We start from the raw sequence: 16204 nt of genomic DNA, 5'->3' as shown, positions 1-16204 counted from the left end.
TGGGCTCTGACGGGCTCTCCGTCTCTCTGGGCTCTGACGGGCTCTCCGTCTCTCTGGGCTCTGACGGGCTCTCCGTCTCTCTGGGCTCTCCGTCTCTCTGGGCTCTGACGGGATCTCCATCTCTCTGGGCTCTGACGGGCTCTCCGTCTCTCTGGGCTCTGACGGGATCTCCGTCTCTCTGGGCTCTGACGGGATCTCCGTCTCTCTGGGCTCTGACGGGATCTCCGTCTCTCTGGGCTCTGACGGGATCTCCGTCTCTCTGGGCTCTGACGGGATCTCCGTCTCTCTGGGCTCTGACGGGATCTCCGTCTCTCTGGGCTCTCCGTCTCTCTGGGCTCTGACGGGCTCTCCGTCTCTCTGGGCCCGGACGGCTCTCCGCTCTCTGACGAGCCCAGAGAGACGGAGAGCCCATCAGAGCCCAGAGAGACGGAGAGCCCGTCAGAGCCCAGAGAGGCAGAGAGCCCAGCCTATCAGAGTAGAAAGATTAAGTTTTCCCGTTTGATTCAGTCCTTTTATATTCCACGTTGAGAAAGTTAATTACTGTTGAGGTAAATGGAATATGGCGGTGTTAAGAGATGGACCAGATGAAGACAATGGCTCACACTTTGTGGCGTGTGGGAACGGCTCTTTACGCTTACGTTTAGTTTCCCACTTTGTACGGTAGGCCTTGCTAGAATACAAGATGCTCGACAAATGAAATTTGAAGGGATTCGAGTAATCCCTAGGAGATTGAGTGTATTACGAAGATAAATCACACAATATGCATTGGAAGAATAGTACAACCATGTATATGTTGGATGTTAATTTGACTACTATTGTCACAACAAAATAATCCTGCAGCAACACAGGATTTGAATGTTTAATCCATAATGTTGCTTGATCGATGGTTAGACTATTAGCTGGCCAAGAAATGAGGCTACATGAAAAGTGCAATACTGTTAATATAACTAACTGCGTGTTAGTGTGGGTGATCCTTATTTACATGTGTGTTCACTATCGTTGTATTGGCTGGAAGCCGAATGAACCTTTCCTTTCTTTTTTTCTTTTTCTTTCACCTTTATTTAACCAGGTAGGCAAGTTCAGAACAAGTTCTCATTTACAATTGCGACCTGGCCAAGATAAAGCAGAGCAGTTCAACACATACAACGACACAGAGTTACACATTGAGTAAAACAAACATACAGTCAATAATACAGTATAAACAAGTCTATATACGATGTGAGCAAATGAGGTGAGATAAGGGAGGTAAAGGCAAAAAAGGCCATGGTGGCAAAGTAAATACAAAATAGCAAGTAAAACACTGGAATGGTAGATTTGCAATGGAAGAATGTGCAAAGTAGAGATAGAAATACTGGGGTGCAAAGGAGCAAAATAAATACATTAATTAAATACAGTAGGTAAAGGTAATTCTAATTGGTTTGAATTATTTATTCATTTAATATCAGACTGCTGCTTTTGAAATATGTTTTCACTGCAGCAGGTTTTGCTTTTTGACTCAAGTAAACAAATATGCCCATTATCCTGCATTCCTTTGTGTGTTCAAACCTTTTTGACTGACATCTGTGTGCTTAAAGTTTTTTTTCTCTCTCTCGCTCTGTCTTTCGGATTTCAGGGCTACCACAGACCAAATCACTACATCTCTACCCAAGGTAAGAACAGCAACACACCATTATCTTGTCTGAATACTTTCAGTATTGTTGTCAGATCTGCTACTCTTCCGTCTGCTGTTCAGACTGACGGCCTCATCGGAAGTGTCAACACGGATATATAGGAGATGTGTAAAAAGCTGTGGGACTCCCCTCTCTTTAACCAACCTCCTCTCCACCTTCCAAACCGTGTTATGTAGCGTCTTAGAACAATTGATCAGCTGTGTGAGCAGGAGGGGTGGAGAGAGAACGAGGGATGAGAAAGGAAGAGCGCAGTAATAAATAAATGGATTATGCCATGTGTACTGGCGCATTTGTATGTGTGTGTGCGCATTCATGCACGTGCATGTCTATAGGTGTGTGTTTTTAACTGCGTTAATCCGGCAGGCAGATGCTGGCTGTGTGTAAGAGGACCGCTTTTCCAACAAGCCCCCTGGAGGGGCTCTCTGATTGATAGTTAATTGTTGTGCAGTTCTCAGAGGCCCTGTTTCCTCAGCCAGCCGCGCAAAGGTAATTCCATTCCTTGCTCACTCCGAGTAAAGGCAGCCCATTGAGACATAATAGACTCTGCAGTCTGGTCTAGTTGGCCTGGCATAATGGCCACCCTCCTGGCCGCTCTGAACCCGACCAGCATCTTAAACGGCCTCCACTATGACTTGGTAGTGTGACTCCGTGTACTACATTGTTTCCAGTAATGCAGAGTCAAAGATAAGATCAAAAATCAAATAGAAATGGTGACAGGAGGAATAAATTCACAGTGAATAACGGAAAAAAAGAGTAAAACAAATTGGATGTATACAGGAAGTAGAAAATAACATGGCTGTATACAGGAAGTAGAAAATAACATGGCTGTATACAGGGAGTAGAAAATAACATGGCTGTATACAGGAAGTAGAAAATAACATGGCTGTATACAGGAAGTAGAAAATAACATGTCTGTATACAGGGAGTAGAAAATAACATGGCTGCATACAGGAAGTAGAAAATAACATGTCTGTATACAGGGAGCAGAAAATAACATGGCTGAATACAGGGAGCAGAAAATAACATGTCTGAATACAGGGAGCAGAAAATAACATGGCTGTATACAGGAAGTAGAAAATAACATGTCTGTATACAGGGAGCAGAAAATAACATGTCTGTATACAGGGAGCAGAAAATAACATGGCTGTATATAGGAAGCAGAAAATAACATGGCTGTTGTCACGAACCAGCTCAAAGTTCATAACAAAAAGAGAGACAACGTGGAGATAAGGAATAACAAAATCTATTTATTAACTAAAGTTAACTAAATACAATTAACAATGGTGTGTGTAGTCAGTAGTGTAAGTGAGTGGTTGCGTGCATTAATGTGATAATGAGGGGTGTTGAAAGGTGCCAACAAAAACAAACAAAAACAGACACAAAAATGCCACGACCAAAATCTATCAGTGTCTGCATGGAGAGAGTCTCCCCAATGAATGGGGAGGAGGTGCATTTATCCTGGGACACACCCGGGCCCAGGTGTGCGCGATTTCGCTGACGACCCTCCCAGCTCAACCCACCGACATCCTATTAAGGAAAACAAGCGCAAAGAGAAAGAATTTGGCAGACAGAGTGGGAGGGTCGTCACACTGTATACAGGGAGCAGAAAATAATATGGCTAAATACAGGGAGTAGAAAATAGCATGTCTGTACTAGGAGAGGGTTGACCTCTATCCTATTTTATGAGACTATGCAATACTTACAGTACTTAGTCATTATATACATTGAATAGGAGAGAAAATAATGGAACACACCGGCCTCAGACAGAATTGGCCTTTTTTAAATATATGTTATGTTAGTGTTTGCAACTTTAAAAGCGTTTCAAAGCGGGGAGTGAGAGCGGAAAAACAGTAACTAAGCCGTTGTCCAGTTGAAAGGCTCATATGTGCTGCAGGCCAATCGGACGCTTGGCTGCCACCAGCGTTCATACACTTTGACCGAGCATGGTTTCCCGAACAGCTGCATCTTCTCCATCCACCTCTTTTGGTCGGTTAGCCTTTTTAATACAATATAATTGATACAATACATATCACCTTTACTACCAGATTAATATTCCAACACTTTTTCAAATGTTTTAAGTAGACACATACACATGAACTGTGCCCTCACACAACCCCTGGCTGCCTTGCACATTCCTCTTTCTAGGGAAGAAAAAGGTGAGTAGCGTTGTCTCTCGTCCTCCTGAAGAATCCCAGCAGTCTGTCTGTCTCTCAGTGTAGCAAGATGAAAAGCATTCCATTCTCCTCACGGACAGAGCCTCTCCTCTGACAGCCTGTCCACTCGGGCTGTCTGTGAAGCTTTTGTTTAGCTTTTTCTCCTGCTTCCTTGTCCTATTCCCCCAGTGCACTATGGGAGAAGCTCTTCTAGGCCATTTACTGTATCTGAAAAAGGATGGCACTTCTTCTTCTCCCAGAGGACGACACCAGCCGCTCTGCTTCTCTTCTCCGCCGAGATTTTCTTTCGCCACACGCTGTTAACGCTGTGTCAACACAGATTACTGTTTTGGTTGGCAAGTGTCTTGCAAGTTCACAAAGTATCTGCATAAGGGGGAGTGGGGGGGGGAGAGTACTAGCATAGCACTCTTAGATGGAAAGAGTTGGGAGATCAATCCTCCAGGAATATGCCGAGCACTGGGCATTTATCATATCATCTGCATATCATCACTACTTTCTCAGAGAGAAAAACATGAGGAACTGTAAGACAACCACTGTGCTGATTGAACCACTGATTGAACCACGGTTGATGTCAATTCTGAATTGAGTTGTGAAATTTGTCTTAAATTCCAATATATATATATATATTTTTTTTTTTATTAGCCACACCCTACATGAAGCATAATTTGTATTTAATTTGAATGAAAATAAGTAGAATTGAATTCAGTGAAATTCAAACGGATAATTTATTCCATCATTGTGCTCATCAAGTATGGTTACCAATACTATGTTTACCATGTTGAAAAGTTTCATTTTCAAAACTCGTCTTCTAAAACTATTTTAAAAATAATTATAGTATTGTATTCGGACTACAATCTTTTCACCTACAATTAAATATTGAACAACAATGCATATCTACGTGTGCGTTAGATCAACCACTCCAGAATGGAACCTCTTCTCATGACAAAAATACTAACAAATGACTATTTGACACTGAGTTATAGTCAAGCTAATACTTGAAACGGTATCTGTATTCCTTTAGTAGGAGGTGTCAGATGCTTTTGGCAAAATATTTGTCAAAGGAATAAGACTCATATGTTTCATGTCTCTTTGAATTGGTTTGAAATTAATTCCAGTTCAAATTGTGCTTCCTGTGGGGTGTAGCCAATTCAAATTGAATTACATTCAGAAATATTGAATTGAACCCAAACCTGGATTGAATTAAATCTGCCTTAAAGATAGTAAGTTTATAGTAAAGAAGCAAAAAAAGGAGGCTGGTGTTGCTATCAGGAGGAGTAAAGGGGGACAGAGGAGAACAGGGAGTGTATTGGCCTGACACACTCAGCTCTTGTTCCTAGGAGAGATGGTCATGAATACCAGGAGAACATGGGGCCTGGCATCGCTAATGAGAAAAGTGGCTTTGCTCGCACTAGAGGCACCCGGCAATGTCACACCAGGAGGATTCTCGAGCGACACAAGTGTTTGGTAATGCGGCTGTTTGTTTGAGCATGAATATGGAACATCTGCAGTGAGCTGTGTGTGTATGTGTGTGTGTGGTTTAGCTGTTGGACGCAGTTTGCCATGGCTGGAGGTACACGCGTCGCAGCTCTCGAACACACACACACAGATTTGCAGGAGCTAATTAGCTCGTCAAGTCTTTAAAAAAAACAAACATTTGCCAGTTAATTAAAAATCATGTTTATTTTAATTAATTAAATGAGTAATTCTTCCTTGCAGGGATCCTTCATTGCTCGGCACAATCTGAAACACGGCCCACATTAAAGTGTTTAGGAGTTAATTGGGAGTGTGTGCAGACTGCTGTCCCCCTACCTTGTCATTCAGCTTGTGTTGGCGTGTGTGTCTGTGTGTGCAGACTTAGATCCAGGCATTAGTTGATTCCCCTGTCAACAGTGATCAGAATGCAGAGGCACACAGCGCCTGTGTTCCGTTTTGACCAGGTTCATCTGGGGAAACACCAGGTGTGAATCAACCTGTGTGCTTTTCATGCTCAGAAAGCAAGCAAGCAATGGACAAATGTAAGGGATGTGATGAGCATTAAATCAGTATGACAATAACCTGGTCTAAGACGTGGGTGATGAGACAGACAAATGAGTTGCAGGTCTGACAACGATACTGACAATACTTGAGTGGGGAAAAAAACACTTGCGTTGGTGTCATTGATAACATAGTGCCTTCAGAAGGTATTCACATCCCTTGACTTTTCACACATTTTGCTTTTACAGCCTGAGTTTAAAATGGATTCAATTGAGATGTTGTGTCATTGGCCTACACACAATACCCCATAATGTCAAAGTGGAATTATGTTTTTTGAAATTGTTAATAATGAATTCAAAAATGAAGAGCTGAAATGTCTTGAGTCAATAAGTATTCAACTCCTTTGTTATGGCAAGCCTAAATAAGTTCAGTAGTAAAAAATGTGCTCAACAAGTCACAAGTTGCATGGACTCCCTCTGTGTGCAATAATAACATTTAACATGATTTTGAAGGACCACCTCATCCCTGTACCCCACACATACAATTATCTGTAAGGTCCCTCAGTCGAGGTGTGAATTTCAAAACACTGATTCAACCACAAAGACCCGGGAGGTTTTCCAATGCCTCACAAAGATGGGCACCCATTGGTAGATGGGTAAAAAAATAAAAATCTTCCATGAGCATGGTGAAGTTATTTATTACACTTTGGATGGTGTATCAATGGGACGGAAGGAAACCGCTCAGGGATTTCACCATGAGGCCAATGATGACTGTAGAAAAGTTAGTTAGCTGTGATAGGAGACATTGTAGTTACTCCACAATACTACCCTAAATGGCAGTGACAATAAGGAAGCCTATACAGAATAAAACAAATAAAATACATGCATCCTGTTTTCAATAAGGCACCAAAATATAACTGGAAAAATGTGGCAAAGAAATGAATACAAAGCATTATTTTTGAGGTAAATCCAACACATCACTGAATACCATTCTTCATATTTTCAAGCTCTGTTATGTTATGGATATGCTTGTCATCGGCAAAGACTAGGGAGGAAAATCCACCTTTCAGCAGGACATTAACCTAAAACATTGCACTTTGTAACACAACAAAATGTGGGAAAGGGGGTTTGAATAGTTTCTGAAGGCACTGTAGATAACATTGATAACATTGCTATCAGTATGGTCACAAAGGACTTCACGTACATACACTCAACCTCTCCCTCCCGTTGTCTTTCTCTCCTCAGGGCCCATGCAGGAGACTGTCTACGACTTCTGGAGGATGGTGTGGCAGGAGAACACGGCAACTATTGTCATGGTGACCAACCTGGTGGAGGTGGGAAGGGTGAGTGCCCATGAGACCCCAGCCACACACACACACACTCAGTACTGGTACATTTTTGTTGATTCAGCCAATAAAGAAATGAAAGAAACCAAGTGGCCATATTCCAGCTAGTGGATGACAGAAACCCTGGGCCTGACATTATTCCAGCTAGAGGATGACAGAAACCCTGGGCCTGACATTATTCCAGCTAGAGGATGACAGAAACCCTGGGCCTGACATTATTCCAGCTAGAGGATGACAGAAACCCTGGGCCTGACATTATTCCAGCTAGTGGATTACAGAAACCCTGGGCCTGACATTATTCCAGCTAGAGGATGACAGAAACCCTGGGCGGGACATTATTCCAGCTAGTGGATTACAGAAACCCTGGGCCTGACATTATTCCAGCTAGAGGATTACAGAAACCATTCCAGCTAGAGGATTACAGAAACCCTGGGCCTGACATTATTCCAGCTAGTAGATTACAGAAACCATTCCAGCTAGAGGATTACAGAAACCCTGGGCCTGACATTATTCCAGCTAGTAGATTACAGAAACCCTGGGCCTGACATTATTCCAGCTAGTAGACTACAGAAACCCTGGGCGGGACATTATTCCAGCTAGTGGATGACAGAAACCCTGGGCCTGACATTATTCCAGCGAGAGGATGACAGAAACCATTCCAGTTAGAGAATTACAGAAACCCTGGGCCTGACATTATTCCAGCTAGAGGATTACAGAAACCATTCCAGCTAGAGGATTACAGAAACCCTGGGCCTGACATTATTCCAGCTAGTAGATTACAGAAACCATGGGCCTGACATTATTCCAGCTAGAGGATGACAGAAACCCTGATTACAGAAACCCTGGTGGATTACCTGACATTATTCCAGCTAGTGGATGGATTACAGAAACCATTCCAGCTAGAGGATTACAGAAACCCTGGGCCTGACATTATTCCAGCTAGTAGATTACAGAAACCATTCCAGCTAGAGGATTACAGAAACCCTGGGCCTGACATTATTCCAGCTAGAGGATTACAGAAACCCTGGGCCTGACATTATTCCAGCTAGAGGATTACAGAAACCCTGGGCCTGACATTATTCCAGCTAGTGGATGACAGAAACCCTGGGCCTGACATTATTCCAGCTAGAGGATTACAGAAACCCTGGGCCTGACATTATTCCAGCTAGAGGATTACAGAAACCATTCCAGCTAGAGGATTACAGAAACCCTGGGCCTGACATTATTCCAGCTAGAGGATTACAGAAACCATTCCAGCTAGAGGATTACAGAAACCCTGGGCCTGACATTATTCCAGCTAGTAGGATTACAGAAACCATGGGCCTGACATTATTCCAGCTAGTAGATTACAGAAACCCTGGGCCTGACATTATTCCAGCTAGTAGATTACAGAAACCCTGGGCCTGACATTATTCCAGCTAGAGGATGACAGAAACCCTGGGCCTGACATTTTATATCCACTGGAGACTCTAGGCAATGTCCCGTGTGGATGCAGACCTTGTTCAAACCTATTAACAATTGTTTAAGCCTTGAGAGGCGTGATCAGAGAGTGATCTGACCTGTTAGTGGAATAATCTCTCTAAAGCGGTCAAACCCATAACACCACACACACACTGACAGAGAGGACATGCCTAACCTGTCTGTGGCTCGTTTAAGAGCCCCAACACCCAGTGGCACCATATCGCATCAGCAAAAGAGGATCCGTGATGCACGTCCCCAGAGAGTGAGCCAAGCGGTTGAATCCTCCACCTAGCAGGGCCACCACCTAGCAGAGCCACCACCTAGTAGAGCCACCACCTAGCAGGGCCACCACCTAGCAGAGCCACCACCTGGTGCTATTGTTTTAACCCCTCAGCCCTGGCCAACCAACTCACCCCCTGTTGAGTCTCCACTCTCCAGACCCCTTCAGTGGGCTGACATTAGTCAGGAAGGGAGCACAGTGTTAGTCTCTTCCACCATAATAATAAAAACCACTCGCTCCACGGCCATCACCATCTGCTAGGCTGCTTCACCGCTGATGAACTCTGGGAAATCCCTTCTCCCAGGCTCCTGTCGCTCGCTTTCATGCCAAGCTGTTTAGTTTTGATTTCCATCCAGACTGTTTTCTGTTTTTACTTTGCGGTAGAGGCATGACGGAGAAAGTAACACAACCCCAGATGATGTGTTTGTGACTGGCGCAGGCAGCCACGCACCCAAAGCAGGCAGCCACGCACCCAAAGCAGGCAGCCACGCACCCAAAGCAGGCAGCCACGCACCCAAAGCAGGCAGCCACGCACCCAAAGCAGGCAGCCACGCACCCAAAGCAGGCAGCCACGCACCCAAAGCAGGCAGCCACGCACCCAAAGCAGGCAGCCAACACCCAAAGCAGGCAGCCAACCAAAGCATATCGCATCATAGCCGTCCGACACAGTCAGAGTTTATGGTTAAACAGGATATTTCAACCAAGACTTGATCTAGACAATGCTCCTCAGAGTTTAGCTGCAGTGTCAGGGAGATCTGAGAGGCTGGAGGATCTGGACTTGAGCTCCATACTGTTTATTTTGATAGTGTCACTGGATACCCAAACCTCATTTCACTGATAATCAGGGCTGAAGCTCCAGTCAGCTCCACAGGGATCCCCCACACTTTATTTACCCTGTCATATGGCGACGAGGTGTCTAGTAAGATACGGATAGATAGCTAATCGTATTACCATGTCATCCTCCCAGTCTTTTAGTGTGAACCTTAAAACATAAATAGACTATGTGACACTATGTGACCAAAAATGGTGCTTCGTATTACCCTGTTGAACCTCTCGTATCACAGATCATCTACGTCATCCCACTTCCTCTCAGAACAGTCGCCTGCTTCGCCCTGAGGTCCCCACATGCTTACTCAGTTTGGGGCCTCTAAGGAAACTCCTAAGAAAGCCGCTTTAGGAAACGGATCATCTTAAAATGGTCTCCAACGACGTTGAGATTCCTCTCAAAGTCTACACCAGGAAACAGTGTGTAACGGGAGCTGATGAGGGCCTGCGGAAGCATATTCATGCCACCTACTTAAGAAAATGGCTTCCATGACCTGAATGGAGAACTATACCAACTAAATGTAATTTGAGCAGCCCAGTACTGTAGAGACGTGCAATACAAAACTACAGTACACCATCATAAACCATGTATTACAATCGATCATGCTTGTTCTCAACTGGTCTACCTGCTTAAATAAAATACAAATGCTCAAAACAAACCATTAAAATGGTTTATCTCAATGGGGCTTCCATCGTTCTGTAACAAACAAGTAACTTGCTAATGTGTGAGTGAGGAAAAGTAGGGTGTGTGGGGGGGGGGCACTCAGAGTATTATGCTGTATCACTCTCTCCATGATCAACACTGTGACAGAAGACCGAAAGAAAAACATTTCCCAGTGCCACCGCCATTTAAGAAAACAGATATCCTTATCACAGTTATACAGTCCTTTCTGGTCCTCTCCAGAGAAGCAACCAGCAACGATAACTATGGTGGAGCTTCTGGGAAAAAATATACATTAAAACACAATTATATCACCAATTAGAATAATTACCAGTATCAGGGAGGGAGGAAAGAGAGGACAGAGACAGATGAAGAGGAGGAGAAATGCAGAGGATAAGGATGATCCAGAGAGTGAGAAGATGAGACTGGTGACAGGAGAGGATGAAGGGAGTGAGTGAGGGAGGGAGAAGGAGAGAGAGAAGATGAGACTGGTGACAGGAGAGGATGAAGGGACGAGGGAGGGAGGGAGGGAGAAGGAGAGAGAGAAGATGAGGGAGGAGGGAGGGAGAAGGAGGGAGGGAGGAGAAGATGAGACTGGTGACAGGAGAGGACGAAGGGAGGGAGGGAGGGAGGGAGGGAGGGAGAAGGAGAGAGAGAAGATGAGACTGGTGACAGGAGAGGATGAAGGGACTGGTGACAGGAGAGGACGAAGGGAGTGAGGGAGGGAGGGAGGGAGAAGGAGAGAGAGAAGATGAGACTGGTGACAGGAGAGGACGAAGGGAGGGAGGGAGGGAGGGAGGGAGGGAGGGAGGGAGGGAGAGGGAGAGGGAGAAGAGACTGGTGACAGGAGAGGATGAAGGGAGTGAGGGAGGGAGAAGGAGAGAGAGAAGATGAGACTGGTGACAGGAGAGGATGAAGGGAGTGAGGGAGGGAGGGAGAAGGAGAGAGAGAAGATGAGACTGGTGACAGGAGAGGATGAAGGGAGTGAGGGAGGGAGGGAGAAGGAGGAGAGGATGAGACTGGTGAGGAGAGGAGAAGGGAGAGGAGGGAGGGAGAAGGAGACTGAGACTGGTGACAGGAGAGGAGGGAGGGAGGGAGGGAGAAGGAGAGAGAGAAGATGAGACTGGTGACAGGAGAGGACGAAGGGAGTGAGGGAGGGAACAGAGTGAGGGAGGGAGAAGGAGAGAGAGAGATGATGCTGGTGACAGAGGAGAGGACAGAGGGAGTGAGGGAGGGAACAGAGTGAGGGAGGAAGGGAGAAGGTGGCGCTATCACAGAATCTGCACTGTGCGACTTCTAGTGTCCCCTTAGAGTTCACAACCTCTTAATGAAGAAAGAGCCCAGTGGTGCAGTATGGGTAATTAGAGCGGGGAAATTGAGCACCTGCCCAAACACAGAGGAGGGCTGTCTGCCTGCCGCCATCTGAGACACCGTCAAGATGTTACTCACTGGTTGCATCTCAAATGGTACACTTTTCCCTTTGTAGTACACTACTTCTGGCCAGGGACAAAGTAATGCACTATACAGGGAATTTGGTGCCAAAAGTAGTGCACTATACAGGGAATATGGTGCGAAAAGTAGTGCACTATACAGGGAATATGGTGCCAAACGTAGTGCACTATACAGGGAATATGGTGCCAAAAGTAGGGCACTATACAGGGAATATGGTGCCAAAAGTAGTGCACTTTACAGGGAATATGGTGCGAAAAGTAGTGCACTATACAGGGAATATGGTGCCAAAAGTAGTGCACTAGACAGAGAATATGGTGCCAAAAGTAGGGTGCTTTACAGAGAATATGGTGCCAAAAATAGGGCACTATACAGATAATATGGTGCCAAAAGTAGGGCACTAGACAGAGAATATGGTGCCAAAAGTAGGGCACTATACAGAGAATATGGTGCCAAAAGTAGGGCACTAGACAGAGAATATGGTGCCAAAAGTAGGGCACTATACAGAGAATATGGTGCCAAAAGTAGGGCACTATACAGAGAATATGGTGCCAAAAGTAGGGCACTATACAGAGAATATGGTGCCAAAAGTAGGGCACTATACAGAGAATATGGTGCCAAAAGTAGGGCACTATACAGATAATATGGTGCCAAAAGTAGGGCACTATACAGAGAATATGGTGCCAAAAGTAGGGCACTATACAGAGAATATGGAGCCATTTCAGACACACACCACAAGTGGTTGTTCTCTAAAAGCATTGGGACGTCTGTGTTTTGTGTATTCAACATTAGTCCTCTAGGTTGCCCAGAATTCACTGAGAGCATAATTATGTTCTGAAACTTAAAGAAGAAAAGAGTACAAGACCGTTGAGTTGACTCACAACAACAGCATATCAAACAATGTTCACAATAGACACCTTCCTTCAGTAGCATGCACACACTCATCCCAAGAACATCTCAGGCAGGTTTCCACCTTGAAGGAACAGTTATTTCACCATGTGCTGCAGCGTGTGTGTATTGTGGACAGAGGTTGTTGACAAGCCTCTACTACGGTCAGGTCATCCCATTACACCCTGTGTCCCCTCAGGTGAAGTGCTGTAAGTACTGGCCTGACGACACTGAAATCTACAGGGACATGAAGGTGACCCTCATCGAGACACAGCTGCTGTCAGAGTACGTCATCAGGACCTTCGCTGTGGAAAAGGTAGGGACACGCCACTTGATCATGATAGTGGAAGTCAATCATTGCGTTGTATTATAGTGTAGTGTTTAGTATGTATTGTGCCTAGGTTTGACAGATTGTCACGTTGTACCGGGGGTGTCTTACTCCTTGCACCCACCTAGGCAATGCCCAGCTACCAACTACTTTACTGAGTGTTCCTAGTGGCGTCCTCCGTAATAGGCCCATCTGTCTTTAAGAATGCCTGTCTGTCGGTCTAATCATTTTTAGTGTTTATCATCCTATTGTACTCCAGGCTGCTACCAGGCCTTTCCACTCTATTCCCCTGAGCTGTGAATATATCCCCTGGGGTGTGTGTGTGTGGCGTGCATGCTCAAGGCTCTGACGGGTGTCCGCCCTGCCGTCTGTATTCAGCCTGCTCGCTGTGTGTGTGAATCATCACTGTTCTCCAGCTGTTCTTCTCCTGTTTCAATCCCCCCACCAGAGATGGGCTTTGTCATCAGTGTCCCTGTCTCCCTGTTCTGCTCAAGAACAAGATCAAAATGCTGCTTAGGAGGAAGGGGGAGAGAGGGAGATAGGAGAGAGATGGGTCTGTTTGGGGAGTGGGTAGACATCAGCTGCAGTCCTCATTGTTAGCCACCCTCGGTGTGCATGCCTGGTGTGTGTCACAACAGTTTGTTACTTGTGAATCCAAATGAAGTATTCAACTGTGTTTTCTCTTGTCTCTCCAGAGGGGAGCCCATGAGATCCGGGAGATCCGTCAGTTCCACTTCACTGGCTGGCCGGACCACGGGGTGCCCTACCACACCACCGGCCTGCTGGGCTTCGTACGCAGGGTGAAGTCCAAGACCCCTGCCAATGCCGGGCCCATGGTGGTCCACTGCAGGTCACAGACTCACACACTCACTCTGACTGGCTGGTTAACTGGTTGGTTGGCTGGCTGGTTAACTGGTTGGCTGGCTCCCCAGTTGGCTGGTTTACTGGCTGGTTGGCTGGCTGGTTGGCTGGTTTACTGGCTGGTTGGCTGGCTGGTTAACTGGTTGGCTGGCTCCCCAGTTGGCTGGTTAACTGGTTGGCTGGCTCCCCAGTTGGCTGGTTAACTGGTTGGCTGGCTCCCCAGTTGGCTGGTTAACTGGTTGGCTGGCTCTCTCTTTTGCTCTCCCCTCCATTTGGTATGACTCAGAAAGACATAGCTAATGGATACTAATACCACGTCAACAGCCACACTAAATAAAGTGGATCTGCTATTGTCTGTCACACCCGTAACTGTTTGGACTCTCATGCATGTCTTGCCCTGATGTTTTCCATACAAATAGTCCCAGATATTTTGGCAACCAGGGCTTTGCTATAAAGAGTGTTCCCACATGTGCTTTGGTTCTCACGCTGTGTCTGTGTTCTCAGTGCTGGGGCGGGCAGGACTGGCTGTTTCATCGTGATTGACATCATGCTCGACATGGCGGAGAGAGAGGGTGTGGTCGACATCTACAACTGTGTGAGAGAGCTGCGCTCACGAAGAGTTAACATGGTCCAGACAGAGGTAAGAATGACATTGTCCTCGCTTGAACCCAAACACAAAGGACCAAAATGGAAGTCTTTTGACTTTTGTGTATATAATCCTCGGTAGTATTGGTATACGTCTGTTTCCTGGTGTCGCATTTTTATGTATTTTAAATTGTTTAAGCTTTAGATGCGGTTTAGCCAATGACTTGACCCAAATACGCTACTTTTTGTCTTGATATATTTAGAACTAGCTTATTACTAGCCACCCATTCTAAAAGTGACTGCAGCTCTTTCGGTGTCGTGTATAACGCTGAGTCATCAGTGTACATAGACACACAGGCTTTACTCAATGCTGCTGGTAGTCATTAGTAAAAATGTAAATGTATGCAAGTCGGAATTAGTTTTTCATTGTTTGATTTAATTTCCATTATTTTAATATATATAAACTGAAAAAGTGTTTTGTTGGAGGACATACAGAATGGTAGAAATGACATTCTTCTCCCCAGTAAACAACAGGTCAGTTTGTGTCTTATCATAATAGTTGATTTTTTGGTGACAACCGTATGGCCTGCAAATGCCTTTCACCTTCAACTCCACATCCAAGGACAAGAGGGTGACGTCACAGTCACCTAACCTGGAAACACTGACCCTCCACTCCCAAGTTGAGACGTTTCTGAAATGTCATATAATAAAGGATTTACGTCAAGCCTGGGGCCTTTTCCCCTGAGAAGACGAGCGGGAGAAGGAGACAGGGAAAGAGAGAGTAAGTGTGGAAGTATTGACAGAGGAGAGGTCAATGGGAGTGGTCACTGTGGAGGTGACACAAACTGTGTCCCAAATGACACCCTATGGGCTTTGGGCAGAAGTAGTGCACGACTTAGAGAATAAAGTGCCTTTTGGGATACAACACAGTCTTAGGAAACAACATAAGAGACGGGCTGAGAGACAGACAGACGGGGTGAGAGACAGACAGACGGGGTGAGAGACAGACAGACGGGGTGAGAGACAGACAGACGGGGTGAGAGACAGACAGACGGGGTGAGAGACAGACAGACGGGGTGAGAGACAGACAGACGGGGTGAGAGACAGACAGACGGGGTGAGAGACAGACAGACAGACAGACGGGGTGAGAGACAGACAGACAGACAGACGGGGTGAGAGACAGACAGACAGACAGGGGGAGAGACAGACAGACAGACAGACAGACAGGTGAGAGACAGACAGACAGACAGACGGGGGGTGAGAGACAGACAGACAGACAGACGGGGACAGACGGGGTGAGAGACAGACAGACAGACAGACGGGGTGAGAGACAGACAGACAGACAGACGGGGTGAGAGACAGACAGACAGACGGGGTGAGAGACAGACAGACAGACAGACGGGGTGAGAGACAGACAGACAGACAGACGGGGTGAGAGACAGACAGACAGACAGACAGGGGTGAGAGACAGACAGACAGACAGACGGGGTGAGAGACAGACAGACAGACAGACGGGGTGAGAGACAGACAGACAGACAGACGGGGTGAGAGACAGACAGACAGACAGACGGGGTGAGAGACAGACAGACAGACAGACAGGGGTGAGAGACAGACAGACAGACAGACGGGGTGAGAGACAGACAGACAGACAGACAGGGGGGGTGAGAGACAGACAGACAGACAGACGGGGTGAGAGACAGACA

At 46.0% G+C, this 16204-nt stretch overlaps 1 protein-coding gene across 7 annotated transcripts in view; it reads left to right on the top strand.

Annotated features, from left to right (window-relative positions):
- Positions 1-16204, top strand: part of LOC135522887 (receptor-type tyrosine-protein phosphatase mu-like) — a 313769-nt gene that overhangs the window by 272845 nt on the left and 24720 nt on the right. For all 7 annotated transcript variants that reach the window (XM_064949557.1, XM_064949559.1, XM_064949554.1 and 4 more), the window contains 5 exons: positions 1613-1649; positions 7063-7160; positions 12927-13043; positions 13751-13905; positions 14421-14556. In XM_064949557.1, the coding sequence (XP_064805629.1) occupies positions 1613-1649; positions 7063-7160; positions 12927-13043; positions 13751-13905; positions 14421-14556 (543 nt within the window). The remainder of the gene's footprint in view (positions 1-1612; positions 1650-7062; positions 7161-12926; positions 13044-13750; positions 13906-14420; positions 14557-16204) is intronic.

The sequence above is a fragment of the Oncorhynchus masou genome, chromosome 30 (assembly GCF_036934945.1).
Source record: "Oncorhynchus masou masou isolate Uvic2021 chromosome 30, UVic_Omas_1.1, whole genome shotgun sequence".
Classification (NCBI taxonomy): Eukaryota; Metazoa; Chordata; class Actinopteri; order Salmoniformes; family Salmonidae; genus Oncorhynchus; species Oncorhynchus masou.
Note: the sequence above shows the minus strand (reverse complement) of the source record. Positions and strands in the feature narration are given on the sequence as shown.